Source organism: Heteronotia binoei, chromosome 2, assembly GCF_032191835.1.
Source record: "Heteronotia binoei isolate CCM8104 ecotype False Entrance Well chromosome 2, APGP_CSIRO_Hbin_v1, whole genome shotgun sequence".
NCBI lineage: Eukaryota > Metazoa > Chordata > Lepidosauria > Squamata > Gekkonidae > Heteronotia > Heteronotia binoei.
The window spans coordinates 97,459,540-97,477,358 of record NC_083224.1 but is presented as its reverse complement, the minus strand read 5'-3'; the positions used below and the strand labels follow the sequence as shown (position 1 = coordinate 97,477,358).

General features: G+C 42.6%; 1 protein-coding gene across 2 annotated transcripts in view; it reads right to left on the bottom strand.

Moving 5' to 3' along the window:
* Positions 1–17,819, bottom strand: part of ARMH1 (armadillo like helical domain containing 1) — a 52,321-nt gene that overhangs the window by 29,514 nt on the left and 4,988 nt on the right. For both annotated transcript variants that reach the window (XM_060231690.1, XM_060231691.1), the window contains 3 exons: positions 7,721–7,942; positions 7,248–7,316; positions 6,435–6,601 (listed from right to left, as the gene is read on the bottom strand). In XM_060231690.1, the coding sequence (XP_060087673.1) occupies positions 6,435–6,601; positions 7,248–7,316; positions 7,721–7,926 (442 nt within the window). In that variant the 5' untranslated portion in view covers positions 7,927–7,942. The remainder of the gene's footprint in view (positions 1–6,434; positions 6,602–7,247; positions 7,317–7,720; positions 7,943–17,819) is intronic.

Here is a 17,819-nt window from a genome sequence, read left to right as displayed (position 1 = left end):
GTCACTGTTCCCAAGCGGCGCAATCACTTTTATGTCTCTCACCAAGTCTTGGGCATTACTTAGGACCAGATCCAGGATCGCCCCACCCCTGGTAGGTTCTGAGACCATCTGCTCCATAGCACAGTCATTGAGAGCATCAAGAAACTCAATCTCTTTCTCTCGACCAGAACACATATTGACCCAATCAATCTGCGGGTAGTTAAAATCACCTATTACGACACAGTTTTTACGTTTAGCCGCTATCTTTAATCCCTCCATCATATTATAATCATCCTCTCTCTTTTGATTTGGTGGGCGATAACAAACTCCCATAGTTAAATTTCCTTTTGGGCCCTCTATTTCAACCCAAAGCATTTCTAAAAGGGAATCTAATTCTCTGACCTCAGTCTTACTGGACCGTATATCCTCTCTGACATACAGAGCCACCCCACCTCCAACCCTTCCCTCCCTATCCTTCCGATATAACTTATATCCAGGAATCACCGTGTCCCACTGATTCTCCTCATTCCACCAAGTTTCTGAAATTCCCACAATGTCTATGTTTTCTCCCAACACTAAACATTCCAATTCACCAATTTTACTTCGGACACTTCTAGCATTTGCATACAAACATTTATAATTTCCCAAGCAAGCTAGGCCCGCCACCTCTCTCCTGCCGCCTCGAGACTCTAGCAGACAGTCCATACTGTTTGTCACCATCACAGTGGACAACTCTGATCCGTTACTCGGTAGAAAAATAGAAGCCAACCCTTCATCTCTTTGAGACGAGTCCTCCCGAACCAGAGACATTCCATCTCCTGTCGGCTTTCCCCCAAGATTTAGTTTAAAAACTGCTCTGCCACCTTTTTGATTTTAAGCGCCAGCAGCCTGGTTCTATCCGGAGACAAGTGGAGACCGTCTCTTTTGTACAGCTCCGGCTTGTTCCAGAAAGCATCCCAGTGCCTAACAAACTTAAACCCTTCCTCCTTACACCATCGTCTCATCCACACATTGAGACTTCTAATTTGCGCCTGTCTCTCCTGCCCTGCACGTGGAACAGGTAGCACTTCCGAGAAGGCCACCTTGGAGGTCCTGGCCTTAAGTCTCCTGCCTAGCAGCCTAAATTTCTCCTCCAGGACCTCACGACTGCATTTCCCCACATCGTTGGTGCCAACATGCACCACGACCACAGGCTCCTCCCCAGCACTGTCTATCAGCCTATCTACTACACGCGTAATGTCCGCTACCTTCGCACCAGGCAGGCAAGTCACCATACGGTCAATACGCGGTTTTGCCACCCAGCTGTCTACTTGCCTAAGGATCGAATCACCAACTACCAAGACCCCCCCTCTCCCCCTGCCCAGGGATGGTTCCTTGGCGCGAAAGGATACCCGCTCACCAACCTCTAAGTGAACCACTAAAAGGAATCCTCCATTGCATGGGAGAGCAACGCCCAGAAGCAAGACTTCTAAGGTCTTGAATCTCCACCTTTTTGAATCACCATCTTTTAACTCATTCTCTGTTTAATCATGACAAAAGCATGCTTCTCTGAAAAAAGGGTCAGATCATCGATGCTAAGCCCCATTGATATGATTTTCTCTTCAATGTGGGTCAGCCAATCAGATAGGTAAGATTCATGCAGCATATGTGCAATGAGACTATTAGGCCCACTTCTGAAACGAAGACGCAGCCAAAATTTGAAAGTTGAAATCCATGCCTTTGTGGCCAAACGTCTCTGGCATAGGGTACACAAGCTGGAAGCCCAAAAATTTCCTAAGAAATTTAGATAGGACTCTTTCAACCATTTAATTAAGGGCAGAAATCCAAATTGGGGCACCATATAATAGTTTGGCACATATTTTGTAGTTGAACACTTTAAGAGCAGCAGGTATAAATTTGTTCCCTTTAGTATAAAAAAATGGGAGATTGCGAGTTCACTGCTATTCACAGATCTTATCACTTCCTTAATATGAGTGGCCCAATTAGCATTGTAGTGGAAATGAATACCAAGATATCTGAAGCTCTTCACCTGTTCAATGGGATTTCCTCGTATAGTCCATTTAGAGGGCTTCCAACTCTGACTGAACACAATAATTTTGGACTTATCAAAAGTCAGCAAAAGCTTATCACAATAAACCAAAAAATGCATTAGCATCTTTTTCATCCCAACTTTTGAAAGTGAAAAGAGAACAGCATCATCAGCATATAGCAATAGCGGGATGTGTCTCTTCCCTAATTTGGGGTAATGTCTGTTAACACAGCTCATAAAGGGTGCCAAATCATTTTTAAACAGGTTGAACAATATAGGGGCCAAAATACAGCCTTGTTTGACACTGTAATTGCAGTCTTAGAAGTTAGGTCTCCATCTTTTGTGCAACTAACCTCGCAAGTGGTTTCAGAAGCAAACGCTTATCCATTCCCATATTGCTTAGTTTCTTCCACAGAATGTCCCTGGACACTGAATCAAAAGCTCCCTTAAGGTCTAAGAAGGCTGTGTATAATTTAGGTCCTTTCCTATATTTATTTACTAGATGGCTCAGAATTGCACAATGGTCCAGAGTTTACTTACCCTGACAAAAGCCAATTTGCTCCGGCCCCAGGATTTCCTGGTCTAACATCCAAGATTTAATTTATTGACCAAGTGATTGGCATACAGCTTCCCCACGATGGATAAGAGACTGATGGGTCTATAATTATTTGGGAGCTGAGGGTCTCCTTTTTAAAAGATGGGTACTAAAATAGCATTCTTCCATTCTTCTGGTATTATGGCTGTAAAAAGAGCTGCTAGGAATGGGGCCCACCACTGTAGAAAAGCCTTGATAGCCTCATGGGGAATAGAATCGAGCCCAGGGGCTTTCCCCAATTTAAGTGTTGCAATATACAATTTAAGTGTTGCAGTCCTCAATCTGCACTGGAGCCCAAATTGGACAATTATCCAGGCAGAAGTAAAATTCCTCTTCAGGATTGCACCTGGTCTCCTAAAAAATCATTGTAAAATGCTTATACTAGCAATCAGCCATGATTAAGCTATTTACTGCACTATTTCTTCCCATTGAACTGGCTATCAGGGACCAGAATTTCCTTGAGTCATTGTTAACTGTGGCCTGCAAGAGGGGTTCCCAGCTTTTAAGCAGAAAATTTTTCTGATTCTCCTTATAGAGTTTGTGAAAGACCTTTTTAAATTCAAAGTATTCCAGTGGTAGATGCACTAAATTTGACTCCCTGTAGTGATGGTAAATATCATATAAGTGGCTCTTCATCACCTGACACTCTTTATCAAACCAACCACATGTAGAGGCTTCCCTGATGCCCTGTGGTAGTTTTGCATGCAACGTCATGATCCCAGAAAGTTCATTTACAAACATCATGACAAGATCCACTCTGATGGTGTGGCCTCCAGTAGAGCTACAAACTTATCTAGGGTCTAGGAGACTAGCAGTCATTTCTTCTGCCCTCTGTGTCCAAATGAACCTGGGTAGCTTAGATGACACACTACCGCTTTTCACACTCAAGCAACCACTCTTAGGGAAGACAGCAGAGGTATCTATGGGAAATGGTCACTTTCAGTGCATCCAGAGATAGCAAATGCCTTCATCTCAACCCTCAGGGTGGGTGAAAATAACATAATCAACCAATATGGTACTATAAATTTCAAATATTTAATATATACTGTGTTATTCCCAGGGCTTTTTTGTTTTTTTAAAAGCCCAACAGGAACTTATTTGCATATTAGGCCACACACCCTTATAGTTTCCTTCCAGTACTTCCTCAAAGAAGCCCAATATCCATGTCTGTAAAATACACTATACCTGCCACAGCAAACCCATATCACATTAAGCAAAATCTTTTAAATTGCAAGATGTAATATCAATTTTCAAGAAGGACAGCTTTTACTAGCACATTTTCCCACAGAAATCTCTAGCCACAAAATCCACCTAAGTCCTATATACAATTAATCAATCTCAGGTGTACAGTATCTTAAAGGTACAGTTCCCCTGGCTAACATACAATGCCCACAGTATTTATTACAAATAAAAAAAATCCAATTGAGAACCTAGACCCATTGGTGATACAGAGTTCAGTTTGTGTATCCAATAAACCTCTTAATAACAACCGATGAATGTCCTCATATACACCTGGGGTTGCTTGATATTTAGGGCTTTTTTGGAGAAGGAACACAGTTCCAGCTGTTTTGGTGACAGGGGTGTGGCCTAAAATGCAAATGAGTCCCTGCTATATTTATAAAGTACACAGAACTGCATACTGTCCTCTGTATGGTTATTGATCAAATAGTGTTCTGTAAGGGGTGCATCCAGAATTTTTAATTTGATTCTTAAGCAGTATTCCAAAATACTGGTTTTTAAAATGACTGGCACAAGCACTTTAATGATTTTTTGAATGATGTGACATGACATTGTACTTTATTTCACTCAAGGGATAGAATTATTGGACCTTGGGTGTGTTGAAAACTTTGAACTTCAGAAGTTACAACAGAATTTCCAGAAAGTGTATATATTGAGTTTATTATTATTTAAGGTTTTTAGGTTTTTTGACATTACTCTGTTCTGTGAAACTCCTTGTGGTTGCAGGAACTTAACCATGGCAGTTTCTCCTATCTCTCCCCGCTCCACTTGCTGCCATCTGACTCTCAAAGGCTCTAAATGGTTTGAAGGTAATGATATAGTACATTAACTAGGGGTGGATGGGATATTCCTAATATTTTTGTAATGCAGAAATCCCAGTGTCTGAAGGTATCTACCTGATACCATCAAGTTTAATATTAAAAGTAATGGTTAAATGGGGCATTGTACATCATTTGATTGCTTCTATCCTTAGCTATCTGGAAATATTTAAAAGTAAAGCACAAGGCAATCTCCCAGTTAACCCTGCTTACTACACGCTTTTATATGCAGCCATGGATTTTGTAATAGCAGTCCAAAATGGTGAAGATGTATCTCAGACTGATTGAAGGATATAGCATATCCTTTGTGGTTGTCCCTATTATACTAGTGAGTTTATCTGAAAATGCTTTTAATCAAATATCTTTAGTAAAAAAGGGGCAGAGGGGCTATTCTTTTACTTTATTTAATTGTTTTAAATCCATGTTTTCATTTAAAAGGGTTTGCTTTGATATCCATGCCTAAAACTGTAATCCATATGCATGGGCTATGCATACTGCCTTGGGATTTAGCCCATTTGAATCAGTGGAATATATTTCTTAGTAAATATGGTAGAGTGATCTGCACAATATATACAGGGTGATCTTAATTCTACTCTAGTCACACCCAATTTGTTGCATTCGTTAATTAGCAAATTGAGATTTGGAGGCACATCTCCCATCTGCATCAAAAAGACATATCCAACCAGTTGGTTCAATGACGTTGGATGAACATCGTTATGCATGCATCTACCTGTCTACCGTCTGTCTGTCTGTCTGCTATCTATATCCAGAACTAAATCCTCAGTGGCTGTACATGCAGAAGCTTGCTTCCGCGTGTGGATTTTCCTTGGTCAATTTGGGCTAGTATAAGTCCTTTCAATGAGATAGGGTAACAAAAAGGTGTTCTCAGCAGAAATTAATTACTAATGTAAAGAAAGACAGTTTTATTCTGCACACTGGATGAAGAAATTTTGTCTCTGGTTTCCCAAAGTCTTAATGTTGAATAAATAGAATACCTAGAATACTTCAACCTTCCTCCAAAAGAGAAGCCTCAGAAAGTCATGTATGCAGCTTTTTTAGAAGGAAACTATTCTTCAGCTTACTCTACAGATGCAAAGAGCACAGCACAGAAATGAGAAAAGGCTGCTGTACTATGAAGTCAGGTTTTTGTGAGGCTCAAAGGCTTCCATTCTCTTTTATCAATGGAAATTGGACAAGTGCAAGGTGTCACCAAGATGAGATACTGAACATGACACAAAGTACCTCTGTGTTTTATTGTTTTATCATGTTTTATGTTTTTGCATTGCCATTAGCCTGTTAACCCGTGGCGCAGAGTGGTAAAGCTGCAGTACTGCAGTCGGAGCCCTCTGCTCATGACCTGAGTTTGATCCCAGCAGAAGCTAGTTCAGGTAGCTGGCTCCAGGTTGATTCAACCTTCCATCCTTCCGAGGTCGGTAAAATGAGTATCCAGCTTGCTGGGGGAAAGTGTAGATGACTGGGGAAGGCAATGGCAAACCACCTTAAAAAGTCTGCCATGAAAACGTGAAAGCAACGTCACCCCAGAGTCGAAAACGACTGGTGCTTGCACAGGGGACTACCTTTACCTTTAACCTATTAGTCACTCTAAGCCTGATTTGGTGGGGAGGGTGGGATACAAAAATCTAATATAAAAGAAAACCACCCTTCCCCATCAATGGAATTCATTGAGATTTGAAAAAAATAAACCTCTAAGGTCACAGAAAACTGCTTTACTTAAACATCTGGCAGTATATATCTTTTGTCACAATCTGCCTACCATAGCTTTCACAAATAAGCTCTTTGAACTTCCTGCCAGAACTTGCTACAAACTGAAGAAGCTTTATGGATTCCCTTTTAGCCTCCTCCTTCAGTTGCTTGAGCCCAAGTATTTCCAGCAGTGTAAGGATGCCACCGACCTCCAAGAATTCAATAAGGTACCGCTGGCTGCAAAGGTTTGGAGAACAAAGCAAAAAGCTTATTGGAACTATTTTATTTCAAGATCACATAATATTACTTTAATTACTCCTTAACACGTTAACCCACCATTCTCTTACTATGAACTGGAGGAAACTGAGGTAGTGGAGATGTCAAGGAAAATTTTTACTCTTCAGTCTTCACAGCTATAGATTTTTCTACTTTGTATATGAATTTAGTTAATACTTTTATTACATAGGCCATCACTTTCCATATTAGACACTGGATGTATGTGGTCTAGAATTCAACTAATACCATCTGGTATAGGAAGTCTAGAGAGATTGTTTCCTGTCCTTGAGATTACTAGATATGGCCCTTATTAGAATAGTAAGCCCCCCCCCAACTGTTATGCTAGTATGAATGTTGTATATGATTTGGAGTTCTAAAAATAACATTTTACAGTGAAATGACTGCATAGTATTTTTTTAGTTTTCTTCAGTAAAACCTCTAGTATTCTACTGGTGCATTAATTTATTTTTGATAATATCTAGATAGTCACATTCAAAGATACAGCATCCTATTCTTGACAGTCCTAATGATAATACTGTTACATTGTTAGTATGCTAAAAAGCTCAGGGTCATCTATCATGGGAATGGTGCCATGAATTTTACTTACCCACTTGCAGCTGATAGGAAGATGCCAATGGATTTCAATAGTTGCTCTAAACATGTTCCATACATGTAGCTATCATGAGTTTGTTAAGGCTTTAATGTAAAAAGATTATGTAAATGATTCTAAGCAGCACCCCAGCTGTTTTAAGGAACACAGGGTTTCCATATTTATTTATTTCTATGCCTGTCTTTTTCCTGATAGCTGAGGACCATATAGAAAACTGGTGTATCTGATGCACATCTTGTAATATATATATATACTTGTGTACTTTTATATAATGTAGTTCTTGAAGGACAACATCTTGTCTATGATTTTTCAAATTCTGCTAATATGGCTGGTGCAGAATCGCCATTAGATTACACTTTTCAAAGTTGTGCTCATTTTGCCAATGTAGACCTCGGTAAATAGGAAAATGTTTACTCCCATTTCTGCTTCCTTGTTCTACCTTAACACCAGCTCTTCAAGAAAGTGGATACGTCAGCCTAAGCCAGGCAGTTAAGCGGGCCAGGAACAAACTGGCTCCTTGAGAGAATTCTACCTCCAGTTCAGGACCTGTTTTGCCATGGCTCGTCATGATGAAATTTTCTAAAATACGATGTCGTGTAAATTTGTTGGCATTGTCCCACTCCTGCAGGAAACTTATCAATCTGCTGATGGCTGCCTGTTCCTTTATGGAACTCATGTTTAGCAGTGCCCTTCTATTGGGGAAAGAGAGAAGAAATTTCAGGTAAGAGTTTTAGGCTTGTAAATTACAGAATACCACAGACTTTGATACCCTGAATAACTCAAGAGAGGAAGTTTCCTCTAATAATTACCATACCCAACTCACTCTGGTAAAAATAACTAAGCATTTTAATCTGCGCATAAATAAATAGGATATTTATCATACATTTTAAAGGGCCATTTAATTCAGTCCTCAGCACATGCAGTAATTTCCTGATAATATTTATTTAGTTTCTTCTCAAATTAATATTTGTTGCTTCTTCTCTTCTCAGTGAGAAAAGGTTAAAGCACTTGAGGCTCTTTAGCTTGAAGAAACATTGACTGTGGAGTCGTTTACAAGAGGTTTACAAGATTATGCATGGGATAGAGAAGGTAGAGAAAGAAATACTTTTCTCCCTTTCTCACAATACAAGAACTTGTGGACACTCAATGGACAGAAGTACTTTTTCACAAAGGGTGATTAACACATGGAATTCACTGCCACAGGAGGTGGTGGCAGCTACAAGACTTCGAGAAGGGATTGGATCAGCATATGGAGCAGAGGTCCATCAGTGGCTATTAGCCACAAAGTATAGATGGAACTCTCTGTCTGGGGTAGTAATACTCTGTATTCTTGGTGCTTGGGGGGGACACAGTGGGAGGGCTTCTAGTGTTCTGGCCCCACTGGTGGACTTCCTGATGGCACCTGGGTTTTTTGGCCACTGTGTGACAGAGTGTTGGACTGGATGAGCCACTGACCTGATCCAACATGGCTTTTCTTATGTTCAGTGCCCTTGGAAAAGAGTATTCTCCATATCTGTTATGGAAGTGTTTTAGCTATATTCTCAATCTATTTAGAAACAATCTTTATTAAAGTTTAAAAAAATAAGATTAGGATTACATATCATGAATCAAAACTGTATTCTTTATATAATAATAAAACCATAGTGGTGTAGTCCAAATGGAGTTCTCCCATTGGTTGATGCCTGTGCTCCATAAATAATTGGCCCATCATGTGTCAGTCACCACCTCTGGGTTCCCATTGACTGACTCCCCTGTGCCCCACCCAGGGCTGGACCATCCACTAGGCGTCTTAGGTAACTGTCTAGAGTGCCAGCTGTCCAGGGGCACAGAATTGCCCCCTCTCCACTCTCACGTCCTCCTCCCCTCTCAGCAGCATAGCCTGGTGCCCTTCAGGGGCCTGCCACAGCCAGCACTGTTGGGGAGGCAGCGCTCATATGCTCACATGTGTATTTGAACACTGTGGGAGGGGCAAACTGGAGCAGCACCAGTGCAAGGCTCAGTGGCCTTGGGAAGAACTGGATAGCTGCCTCTTCTTGGCTGCTCCCCTGAGCTAGGGAAGCCCCCTGGAGGCCTGGGACTTTGGCAGGGGAGGGGGGAGAGTGACCCACTGGGACAGAGTGTGCGCCCTGCAGGAAGGGCAAGCTGAGACTGGCACAAGACGAATCGCTGTCTGGACTGGGCTTACAGGGATGACAGCGTTGGCCCCCCTCACTCTCTTATTTTGTGTACATGTGTGGAGCCTCTCGAGGGGGGGAATGGAGGCTGATGATCCAGGAAGGGCTGGATGCTGTGGGGAGACAGTGAACTTTTGCGCACCAGGGAGCCAAAGGGGATGGCCGCCAGCACATTGATTGGCTCCGGGGTGCTGCTTTCTCCTCCCTTTTCAGCTACCACACAGCTGGGGGAGTGCCCACACCCTCCAACCAATGGCAAGGGGCTCACTCCTGCTCGCCAGGTGCACGTGCCCACATGCACCTGGGCATTGAAGGGTTTTTTTTCCTGTCAGGATGGTGAGGCTGGAAACAGTGGTCTGTCTTCTGGGCTCTGGTTCGCAGCACTTCCCAGCCTCAAATCTCAGGACAGAGGAAGGAAAACTTGGCAGAAGTTGGCCCCCCAGAGTGAAAGTGTTGCTCCACCCCCAGCTCCTCCAAAGTCCCAGGGCACCACAAGGCAGGGTCCCTCTGGTGGAGGGAAGGTCATGGGTGCCCGTCTCCCCCGGTGCCCTTCAGGGGGTGTTGAGGCCAGTGCTGTCGGGGGGAGGAAGGGTTGTATGCCTGCATGTGTGAATGAGTTAGAGCAGGGGTGTGAAACATGCGGTCTGGGGGTCGAATTAGGCCCCCAGAGGGCTCCTATCAGGCCCCTGAGCAATTGGCTGTTGTCTGCTTCCTTCTCCCTCTTGCTTCCTTCTATGTCACAGCTTGCTTTGTGTGGCTTGCTCAATTGCACAGGAGCTACAGAGCAAAACTTCTATTTTCTCCATTGGCTGAGGCTCCTCCCTTGGGGGAGGAGGCAGAGTTTACTTTGCCAGGCTACTGAGCCAAGCCTCTCTTCCTTCTACTGGTCCCCTGGCGAAGGAAGGAAGGAAAGAGCCAGAGCTTCCTTTGCCCAGTTTCCTGGATCCCATGGGAGAAATACAAAGAAAGCAACTTTAAGACCAACAAGTGCTAATGTTTAAAGCATGTTTTATTTTTGTTTTTTAAAAATCTTTAATTGTGTTTGTGTCCCTTATAAAGTTTATATTTCTGTTACCTAATCTTAAATAAGTACACATATGGCCTGGCCCAACATGGCCTGGCCTGAAGGCCTCATTTATGTCACATCCGGCCCTCATAACAAATGAGTTTGACACCCCTGAGTTAGAGGATGAAGGGAGGGGAGGGAAGGAGAAGGAAGGATATCAGTGCAGAGACCGCAAGTAGTTAGCCTTGCCTAGGGTTAGGGTTGCTAAGTCCAATTCAAGAAATACCTGGGGACTTTGGGGGTGGAGCCAGGAGACTTTGGGGGCAGAGCCAGGAACAAGGGTGTGACAAGCATAACTGAGCTCCAAGGGAGTTCTGGCCATCACATTTAAAGGGACAGCACACCTTTTTAAATGTCTTCCTTCCATAGGAAATAATGAAGGATAGGTGCACCTTCTTTTGGGGCTCATAGAATTGGACCCCCTTGTCCATTCGTTTTGAAACTTGGGGGGGTACTTTGGGGAGAGGCACTAGATACAATACTGAAAATTTGGTGCCTCTACCTCAAAAAACAGCTCCCCCAGAGCCCCCGAAACCTCCAGATCAATTCCCCATTATACCCTATGAAAATCGGGAATAATGAAGTGCTCAGCAGACGTTTCCCTCCCCCCTACCCCGTTTCTGGCTACTCTGAAGCGAGGGATTGGCTTCTCTACTCACAAGTTGCTGCCAACTTCTTCAAAGTAACACAGATACACCATCCCAAGAGGAAGCCTTTCAATTGGAGACTGAAGCTTCTGGAGGTAGAAAGGCACATGGTCCTCTGGGGGTGGGGCTTCCCCCAACCGGCCAGCTGACTGGGGGTGGAAAGGAGCCTGGGAAAGCGGAAGAATTTCCGCTGGGACCTGCCCTTTAGGCTCAGAGGATCTCAGGATGCTGACTACAGGCTCAGTCAATTCCCTCCCTGGGGAAGCCAAGCCCCCTCCACAGCACCCAGTTATACCCCCCATCCTACAAAAACGTCAGCCAGGACTTCTCATAAATCAGTAGTTAGGGCACGCAGCATGGGACTCTGTCTTGGAGCTCCCTGCTGTGCAAACTTGGAGAAGGTGGAGTGGGGGCACTTGGTGGTGGCAAAAGCAGAGGGGGCACTTAGCACCACAGGGTGAACACTTTGCACTGATACCCAAGGAGGAGTGCCAAGTTTGTATTCTGTAACTGACCACCTCTATTTCAGAACCCTAACAGGCACCCCACCTTTGAAGGCTTGACCCACAGGGGCAACCATGCACTGACAGGTAAAAAAGGGGAAGGATCCCAAGCCTGCTCCCCCACTCCCTTTGTTTGAGGCTGGGTGTCATGACAGCTTGAGTGCAAAGACCAAATAAGTGCAAATTATGTCAAAAGTCAAGAAGAATCACACAAGAAATCCTGGGCAATTGCTATTCTTATGAAGTATTTTTTGGATATGAAGACAAAGCTTATTGCCAGTACAAAGCAATATTATGATGAAGCCAAATTCCACAACGTTCAAATAATCATAGTCTTACCCATGGGTACCATTCAGACTTCTATAATATGAGTTAATCATAGCCTCCATTAAGAATTTTTGATGCTGCCCCTCATGCCACCCCCGCCTCAACACTATGCCATGAGGCCATGTTGTAGTGGAATCACCAAAGATGCAGCCTCGCAAACAGCCAGCCACACTTCCCCCCACTGCTCCACTGCAAGCATAACTTGCCCCTTACAGAGCTGACTAATGTCACTGCAGTGTGGGTGTGGCTCAAGAGTGCTCTGTTAGCATAAGCTTGAAAACATTCTCCTCTCTATACAGCCAGCAATATCTAGAAACAATGCAAAATCTACAATTGTGTACCAAAGAAGACAGTTGGGGTTAATGTACATATCACAATCAAGATAGTACTGATAGTAATTAATAACTTGCATACTGAGTTAAATACTGATGTGTACAGTAACACCTCATTGTCATCATACACATTAAGAATGTAAAAACAAGATTATAATCCAGTAGCATTTTAAAGACCAACAAGATTTCCAGTGTATGGGCCTCAGAAAACTGAAGATATGCATGTAATGAAACTAGTTTCTTTCAGAAGTTAGCTTATGTCTTAACGTGATTTCTTTCACATGCCACAGAAGACAGAGGAATCTGAATCAAGCAAGAAGTTTTTAAGGTTGGACATGTCTATGGTACACAGGGATTGTAACTACCTTAGAATTAGTAGAAAGCACTGAGGGAGCAGAGCAGTTGAAACAATATTTTAAAACTTTGCCTTAAATATATTTTAATTCTCATTCTAAAATAGAAAACATTTCACAAGAGTCCAACCCCCCCCCAAGTTTAAAAAAAAATAATAATCAGAAAGGGGGGGGCATGGAAGGGGGAAGGGACTCACACAACTGTAATTGTTTTTGGGTTTCCCCCCTGGGCCTTCACATTTCTGTGTTTGCTGCATTCTTTTGAACCCCTTTCAAACTGTAGTTTATTTTGTATATACTTGGTTTTGAAAATATATGAATATTAATAAGAATCACTTGGGGTCTTCAACATATATATTTGTCCTAAAAACAGGAGGAAGAATCTCAGAATTGTTTCACATGGACACAGAAGTTTAGAAGTAACTTTTACAGAGCCACTATAGTGTAGGCTAAATTAAATTTCTGGAACAGCCATAGATCCTCATATTGTGTATTTTTATCAGTTCCTTCAACAGCATATAAAGAAGCAATGCTGAGAGATGCATAGGAATCCATCAGGGAATTAACAACCTGTGGTCTGTAGGTGTTTTTGTCCTTGGCAGGGCATTTTCAGCAGAGGAAAGGGTGTGGAATAAATCAATTTTCTTTAGATACTTGTGATTGAAAGTGTTATTAGCCATAACAAACATTAGCACTGACAGGGGAGCAGCTGTAACAGCCTTTTGGAGGAAAGAGGTGAAACATGAGTCTCATTCATTTGATTTACAGAATATTTATGAAATGTTACTTGTGAGCCTTGTAGCTGATATTTGCGTTTTGGGAGAAGTGATTTTTCATAGGGGACATCCATGTAAAATTTATTGCTCCATAAAGTGCTCCTATGTCCTCAATGCTGATCTAGTTAAAAGAACTTTACCACCTGAAACAATCTCAGATTTGATTCTAAATTAACTTCTCTATATCCTGAGGGAAGAGGGCGACAGATGGACACAAACCTTCTTTTTCTACAAAACTGTGAGTCCTCTCACTGCTAAACAATAATAATCTTCAGCTTCTTGATTGCAGCACTTGAAACAAAAAAGCAGTCACAGGGAAGAAGGGTGAAAGTCCACATAATGATCCTACCTGAAATGCTAGTGAATAATGATAACTTGTCTTACCAGAATGTATTTCTGTTAGCGTAATTGTAGCTATGTAGTGTAGACATCTCCAACTTTAAAAACTTCTTGTCTCCCACCCCTAGAGCCCACTAGCCTCTCACCCCCCACCCCCCAAAAAATAGTATGAAGGGTGAATTGGATGTCTTCAGTGGGAGAGGGGAATTATAGAATCATAGAGTTGGAAGGAACTTCCAGGATCATCTAATCCAACCCCTTGCACAATGCAGGAAACTCACAAACACTGTTCCCTAAATCCACAGGATCTTCATTGCTGTCAGATGGCCATCTAGCCTCTGTTTAAAAAACTCCAAGGAAGGAGAGCCCACCACCTCCCGAGGAAGCCTGTTCCACTGAGAAATCACTCTAATGGTCAGGAAGTTCTTCCTAATGTTGAGTCAGGGACTCTTTTGATTTAATTTCAATCCATTGGTTCTGGTCCTACCTTCTGGGGACACAGAAAACAATTCCACACCATCCTCTATATGACAGCCCTTCAAGTACTTGAAGAGGGTGATCATATCACCTCTCAGCCGCCTCCTCTCCAGGCTAAACATCCCCAGCTCCTTCAACCATTCCTCATAAGACCTGGTCTCCAGATCCCTCACTATCTTCGTCGCCCTCCTCTGGACCTATTCCAGCTTGTCTATATCCTTCTTAAAATGTGGTGCCCAAAACTCAACACAATACTCCAGGTGAGGTCTTACCAGAGCAGAAAAAAGCGATACCATCACATCACGTGATCTGGGCACTATACTTCTGTTGATACAGCCCAAAATGGCATTTGCCTTTTTAACCACCGCATCACACTGTTGACTCATGTTCAACGTTTTATCCACTAAGACCCCTAGATCCTTTTCACACATACTACTGCTAAGACAAGTCTCCCCCATCCTATAACCATGCATTGGATTTTTCCTATCTAAATGCAGAACTTTACATTTATCCCTATTAAAATTCATTTAATTGGTTTTAGCCCAATTTTCCAGCCTGTCAAGGTCATCCTGTATTCTGTTTCTGTCTTCTACTGTATTTGCAACCCCTCCCAATTTAGTATCATTGGCAAATTTAATAAGCATTCTCTCTATTCCTTCATCCAAATCGTTGAACAAAACAGGTCCCAGGACAGATCCTTGAGGCACTCCACTTGTCACTCCTCTCCAAGAGGATGAGGAACCATTCACAAGCACTCTTTGGGTGCGATCTGTCAACCAGTTACAGATCCACTTAACAGTAACAGGATCCAAACCACATTTTACCAACTTGTCAACAAGGATAGTATGTGGAATCTTATCAAAAGCCTTACTGAAATCAAGATAAACGATATCTACAGCATTCCCCTGATCAGCAAGGTAGTCACTTTCTCAAATAAAGAGATCAGGTTAGTCTTATATGACTTGTTCTTGAGAAACCCATGCTGACTCTTAGTAATCATGTCCATTCTTTATAAATGTTCCAGGACCGACTGTTTGATGATTTGCGCTAAAACTTTTCCTGGTATAGACGTCAAGCTGACGGGTCGGTAGTTACCTGGATCCTCTTTTTTCCCCTTCTTGAAGATGGGGATAACATTCACCCGCCTCCAATCTTCCAGCACCTCTCCTGTTCTCCAAGAATTTTCAAAAATAATAACCAGAGGCTCAGAAATTACATCTACAAGCTCTTTTAGAACCCTTGGATACAATTAATCTGGCCCTGAGGACTTTAATTTAAAGAAGCTAGGTGCTTATGTACTACCCCTATGCTGATCCTGGGTTGGAACTTCATACCCTCCTTATATGTTCTATTTTTGCTATTTTGAGCACCGTTTCCCTCAGAAGAAGACTGAGGAAAAGTAGGAATTGAGCAGTTCCGCTCTCTCTTCATTAACTGTTACAATTTCACTTTCTTGCTCTTGCAATGGGCCTACCATGTCTTTGCTCTTTTTCTTACTCTGAACAGCCTAAGCTCATACTGCGCTTTAGCTTTCTTAACTTTTTCTCTACAAGCACTGGTGATTTGTTTATATTCATCCTTACAATTCCTAAAGGAGTCTTTTTTATTTCTTAAGTCTTTAGAGAGGTGTTTATTTCACTTTTAAGAAACTCCTACCCCTCCTGAACCCCCTTCTTCCTAAGTATTTCTGACCATTGGATTTTACCCAGCATAGTTCTAAGTTTATTGAAGTTTGCCTTTCTGAAGTCCAACCTAGAAGTTTGACTGTGTATAGCTTTTACCTTCCCTAAGACTGTAAATTCCAAAATCACATGGTCACTACTGCCCAGGGTGCCCACTATTTCCACTTCTTCAATCAATTCTTCCTTGTTGGTGAGAATCAAATCCAAGATAGCAGATCTCCTTGCTTCCTTCGTCACTTTCTGGAAAAGGAAGTTGTCAGCAAGACAAGTCAGGAATCTATTTGACTTTTCATTTTTAGCAGAGTTGGACTTCCAACAGATGTCCGGGTAACTGAAATCTCCCATGATCACTGTGTCCCTTCTCTTGCAGAACTTTGCAATCTGTTGTAGGAGTATCTCATCCAAGTCCTCTGCCTGGCTTGGTGGTCTGTAGCAGACCTCCCACAATAATATCACTGTTATATATTTCTTACTCCTTTTATTTTTACCCAGAGACTCTCAACTGAGCTGCCATGCTCAGATTCACATATTTCCTCACAAGTACTGCTACGCCTCCACCCTTTCTCATTTGCCTGTCCCTTTAAAATAAGTTGTAACCCTGAATCCTAATATTCCAGTTGTGAGTATCATCCCATCAAGTTTCAGTAAGGCCTATTATGTCATAGTCTCCTTCCTGTATTAGGACTTTCAGTTCCTCCTGTTTGTTTCCCATACTCTGTGCATTAGTGTAGAGACATCGGAATCCACTTTTTATGCATCCCGAGGGTTTAGTTTCCGTACAAACCTGCAAGTTAACATTACCTAGCGTATGCGCCACTCTCTGGAAATCTTTAATGTTCTTATCCCCAGTTTCTGGCATCATATGAGGCTTTGAATTATTGTCTCGCTCCCCCATACAATTTAGTTTAAAGCACTCCTTATTAGGTTAGCAAAGCTTTTACCAAACACCCTTTTCCCTACCGTCGTAAGGTGCAAACTATCTCCCGATAGCGTAAGCCATTGGTCAGAAATCCGAATCTTTCCAGACGACACCATCAACATAGCCAGCCATTTATTTGAAGTATTTTTCTTTCTCGTCCTAAATCATGGAGTGCCAACGTTCTACTAGCAGAAATTCTCACTATTGTTATATTCACCTGGATGACAGTGGCTAAAACCTACCAGTAAGAAAAATATGTTTTCTTAAGACAAGGCTGTGACAAGGATGTAGCAAATGCACATCTGTCCCCTTCATTCCAGACACATGGTGGTTTTCACCTGCACCACTCGCCTTCTCATGTAGTAGATGGAGGTTATTGAAGGACAAATGCTGGTTTACAGCCTGTACAGCTGACTTCTGGATTATTTATAGGGTTGCTAATCCCCAGGTGGAGGCAGTGGATCCGCCAGTTTAGAGGCCCTCGCCCCACTTGAGGGTTATCAGAAAGCGGGGGGAGGGAAGTGTCTGCTGGGCACTCCATTATACCCTACGGAGACTGATTCCCATAATGTATAATGGAGAATTGATCTGTGGGTACCTGGGGCTCGGGGGGGTTGTTTTTTGAGGTAGAGGCACCAAATGTTTAGCATAACATCTGGAGAATTGATCTGTGGGTACCTGGGGCTCGGGGGGGGGGTGTTTTTTGAGGTAGAGGCACCAAATGTTTAGCATAACATCTGGTGCCTCTCCTCAAAACACCCCCTTACCATTTATGTATTGAAATGAGATGATGATCTTAATCTGGCCAGTTTGAACATACGTGTTTCCAAATCACTAGCATTCTGAACCCTGAAATTCATTGGGCAAGACCCAACAATGTCAAGAAGCAGGGTCTGGGGATGTCATACTTTCACAATATGATCCATTATTTCCAAACAAGGTTGATTCTGGCCCCTGTAACTATGCTGTACCCT